Below are 4,487 nucleotides of genomic sequence, written 5' to 3'. Positions count from 1 at the left end.
TTCACCTAGTTTTACCTCAAAGCAGCATTCAGCTTAGATCCTGTCATGTCTTTCAGAAGTACCTGAGGCATTGTTGATGTTGGCAGGAGGAGCCAGGGCTGATGGCACGGAACACACGGGAGAAGCAGAAATGCCTGCGACAGTGTGGGGGTGAATTCAAAGCGCCAATATCTGTTTGCAGCTGGCTAGATAGCAAAAGGCAGATCTAATTCCCTCAGTGCCAAATGTGCAGAGCTGCTGTTGTCCCTCAGCCAGATAATTGGGAGAGGAGAAATTATCCAAATGCAGCCAACTATCTTTTTTTCCCCTTCTTCTGGCCTGCTTGTTTTGGCTGTGGATTTTCACCCGTCGCTGCATGTCTGTTGATAAAGCAATCCTTGAAAACTCCAGTTCATCCTTTCTTGGGCAGTTTCGCTTGATAAACACGCTACAGGATCAAGTAACCCCTAACAACAGTCTTGCGTGTCCAAGAAAAGGACTTGTCCTAAGGTAAAAATGCAGTAGTGCTTATATTTTCCCGGCAAGGAAAGTTCAGACCCGGGTGTGAATTCCTCCAGGGACTGAAATCGATCATTGCTTCTGGATTTAGAACGAATCCATGACTTTGCAGAAACACCACAGTCTTACAGCTTCTTGATTTTTCCACGTGTAGTAATCATCGAGCTGTAGCTCTCCTCAGCCTCGTGGTCTCGGCTTCCCTCCATCGCCCTCTGTTAGCTGATTTCATGTGCTGCTTCTGGCTGCGTTGAAGTCTGCCCTTGCTCGGAAGAGTTGTGGAAGATGTGCTCCATTTCTCAGCCTGCTGTTCAGGGGGTCTTTCTGGTTACTGTTTTATTTTGTCAGTACTTGGCAGGAACAAGACCAACAGTAATGCAGATTCCCCTGGGAAGTTGTTGTATCATTTTGCTGTTACTCAGGAGGTCAGACTGGCTGCTCCTGTTACTGTGTTAGCTGTAATGGTGCGTGCCATCATTTTGACCAGTGGCATAGCGGGAAAAAGTGTAAGGGTCAGTGGATGTCCTATGCCACGGCCCTGGGTGTATGGAGGAGAGCTACAACCCCATGGTCTGCCTTCCAAACCTGTAGCCTCCTCCTTTTATGTATCTGTCAGGGAGTGGGTGTTTGGTTTCAAATAATCCTTTAATTTGTTACAGTGCTTCTAAATCAATGGGTTAGACAAGGTATTCAGAGGCTGGGGACAGGGCTCTTTACAGTAACAGCAAAGGGCATACAGAAATCCATGATAGAAAATCGAGACCAAAAATGGTGGTGGGGATTTTGAACTGAGCTGTAAGAAATCAGTGAGGCAGTTACCCAAGGATGAAGTCTTTAAGCCAAGATTAATTTTCTTTTTGAATGACAAGCGCTACAGAGCACAAGCTAAAAGTGATAAGACATTACCTGAATGGCCTCTCTGCCCTGTATTCTGCAGGGTAGACAGGGTGGTGGTAATGCTGCTTTCTTAAAGATGTATGTTCAGAAGGGTTGTTTGGCTTAAGAAAAACTAATAAATCAGAAGACACAAGCAAGCAACCAAAACCCCATGTGAAACTCACTCTGCCCTTCTTCCCAAAGAGCTGTAACTTAGACTTTTGTTGTGGCTCATTCGTTTCCAGGTCCATCACCAGAGCCTACTACAGGAACTCGGTTGGCGGACTCCTCCTCTTTGACATTACAAACCGCAGATCCTTCCAGGCCCCCCCAGCCATACCAGATCGTCTTTGTTTTGGTAGGGCACAAGTGTGACCTTGACACACAGCGGCAAGTCACCAGGCACGAGGCTGAGAAACTGGCTGCTGCGTATGGTATGAAGTACATTGAGACCTCAGCTCGGGATGCCATTAACGTGGAGAAGGCCTTCACTGATCTGACTCGAGATATATACGAGCTTGTTAAAAGGGGGGAAATTTCAATCCAGGAGGGATGGGAAGGGGTAAAGAGCGGGTTTGTCCCAAACGTAGTGCACTCTTCAGAAGAAGTGGTGAAATCAGATAGGCGATGCTTGTGCTGAGCTCTTCTAGTGAGGCAAGTGGTGATGAACTCTACTAACCAAACGTACTTTACTAAGTGAACTCAGTGTGACAGAAGGGAGAGCAACACTCCCGTTGTGAACAGCCTCCCACGTTGTTTTGGACACCAGAACAGACCCCAGAAAGAAATGTTCTGTTCCAAATAACCTTTCAGAACTGGGGGCTACAAACCTAACGGAGAGTGAGTGAGGGTGCATGTAGATGTTGTAAGAAGACAGGAAGCAGAAACGAGGGGCTGCACGAGACAGGGGAGAGTATACCGAGAGCTGAACGGGCTGGCACAAGCCAAGGTACTGTACGTGTCCTCTTTTAAGTAAATCCATAGCTCCATGCTGGGTATTGAAGCCACAGTATGGATGCTTCATTAGTATGACAGACGGGCAGACAGAGGGAAGGAAAGAGGACATCTTCGTTTGTGTCAGCTGTTTGTTACTGGGAAGGTGTAAAGGCAGCACAGATACTGTTTCCACACAAGGCCAACTCCACAGGAAAAGTTTACTGACATGGTATGCACACTTCTGAATTTTCTTTCGTATGTTCTTGAACCTAGTTCCGTAGCAAAGAATATCATGTGGGATTTAAACAGGAAAACAGTAGTTATTTGATTGGTAATTAAAATTTAAATTACCCCCCCTCCCACCCCCGCCCAATAGTGCTTTTCTTGCTGTGCTGAACTGGGATTCTAAGTGGCAACTCCTGCTCCAGTAGTAATTATTCAATGCATTTTTGCGCATTTACTGCCTAGGTGAGTACCTGGAAAGTACCCTATGTTCAGGGCTTTCCAATAGAATTAAGTGATCAAGAGCATAAAGAGAGAACCATGTCCTCATACGTTAGATCTTAAGGCTGGGGTGTTGGGGCCAGGTGGGACACGCCAACATTTCTGTCTTGCTAACAGCACTGTGCTGACCTTTTGGGTGTCTTACCAGCCAGGTCACAAGGAGGAATGGAAAGGAGGGGGGAAAAACCACCCCAACAAAATAAAAAAACTTGAAAAGCTTAACTCAGGTGCATCAAACATCCTAAAAGGTGAGATTTGCTTTTAAAGAAGTTAAATAGCATGGAAAGCAACAGCTTCCATCAGTACTTTTTGCTGTTGAAGTGTCATTTTCTTTCTTGGCATCTGTGGAAGAAGAGAACTGGCACTGGGAAGGAGGAGCACACAGAAGTGTCTAAGCGAGGGGAAAGGAAAGCCACAAGACAAGTTCAAGAGTAAAAAATTGTTTTCCTCCATGTTTTAATTTGACAAAAGAGGATCCATCTCAGGTTGGTCATCATGGGATGGCAGCCGTGTTACAAAAGCTATATGTAGGTGGGTGTTTTCTGGGAATGCCGTTGACCATTTAAAGCTTTGCTTCCGCCAAGTTTTAAGTTAAGCTTCTGAAGTGCAGCAGGGCAACTGCTGTAACTAACTAGGGAAGTTCAGCCTATTAAATGCAAACAGACAAAACTATAGTGACTTTTTTTTTTTAACTCAAGTTTGCAAGCTTTATATGCCAAACTGCTAATTGGCAATAGGGGGAGATTAGGTAAAAAAACACCAGAAGATTCTAGTGTTTGATTTTAGGCCTCTAAGTAGAGAAGAATAAAATACTTGTTAAAGCTTTTTAAGCTACCCCATCTATACAAGCGCGGGTCTTCTTGATTGATGAGTTCAGACTATTTCTCCGTTTGAACCTGTTCTCACAGTTTGCAGCCCATGGACAGGGCTGTATGAAGAAAAAAAAACTGGTTTCCATGGTAAAGCTGTAAAAAAAACCCCAAACAACAAACCCAACTCAACAAACAAAACCCCTGAAAATCAGTAACATTTTAATTTTCATTGTTCTAGGAACGATTCTGGTTCCTGGGCTCTGCAGGGGAGCAGCAGTGTGGCACCTGCTGGGAGGGCACTGGTAGCAAATTAAGAGGCAGGGCAGTGTGGCAATGGTCCAGTCCCTTCCAGTAAGCTCCTCACTGCTAACCCCTGATGGCTCTTGAATAGACTATAAATGTATCAAAAACCATGTGCTAAAGCCCAGTGAATTCCAGGCAGATTCAGTTGTGGTTGAGTGCCCTGAAGATTAAAAAAACCCAACCAAACAAACCCCCAAATCTCCCCAAAATCTCTTTCTAGGTTATCAGAGCTGGAGAAGATTGCAGAGAGCGCCACAGGAGCTGGGCTGCCATGAGCTCTCACGGGCTGACGCCAGCGGAGAGCACAGGGTTTGCTCGGACCAGGTCTGTTAGTCGTATTTTCACAAAGGCAAGGACAAACAAGTACAAAAGGGTCAGTTGCTTCACTCTCCCAGCAGAAAGTCCGCCAAGCAACCACTTTGGGCTTTCTGGGTCCAGCTGCTCATGAGGTGTGTCTCGGGTTGCCTGGCTGAGGGTGGCAGAGCTGGAGTGCTACACTAATGGCAGTCAGAAGTTGGCTCAAACGGCGTTTTAGCAATAGTAAAATTCTGTCATTCTCTG

The 4,487-nt window shown here is 45.7% G+C and overlaps 1 protein-coding gene across 1 annotated transcript; it reads left to right on the top strand.

Moving 5' to 3' along the window:
* The first annotated feature begins 355 nt into the window (after positions 1-355).
* RAB39B (RAB39B, member RAS oncogene family) lies at positions 356-2,322 on the top strand. Its single transcript, XM_009889348.1, is given in 3 exon segments — positions 356-489; positions 1,617-1,694; positions 1,696-2,322. Coding segments are annotated over 3 exon segments (528 nt in total). The 3' UTR covers positions 2,012-2,322.
* Positions 2,323-4,487: the final 2,165 nt, after the last annotated feature.

The sequence above is a fragment of the Charadrius vociferus genome, unplaced genomic scaffold, assembly GCF_000708025.1.
Source record: "Charadrius vociferus isolate BGI_N301 unplaced genomic scaffold, ASM70802v2 scaffold7, whole genome shotgun sequence".
Classification (NCBI taxonomy): Eukaryota; Metazoa; Chordata; class Aves; order Charadriiformes; family Charadriidae; genus Charadrius; species Charadrius vociferus.
This window is presented reverse-complemented; position numbering and strand designations above follow the sequence as displayed.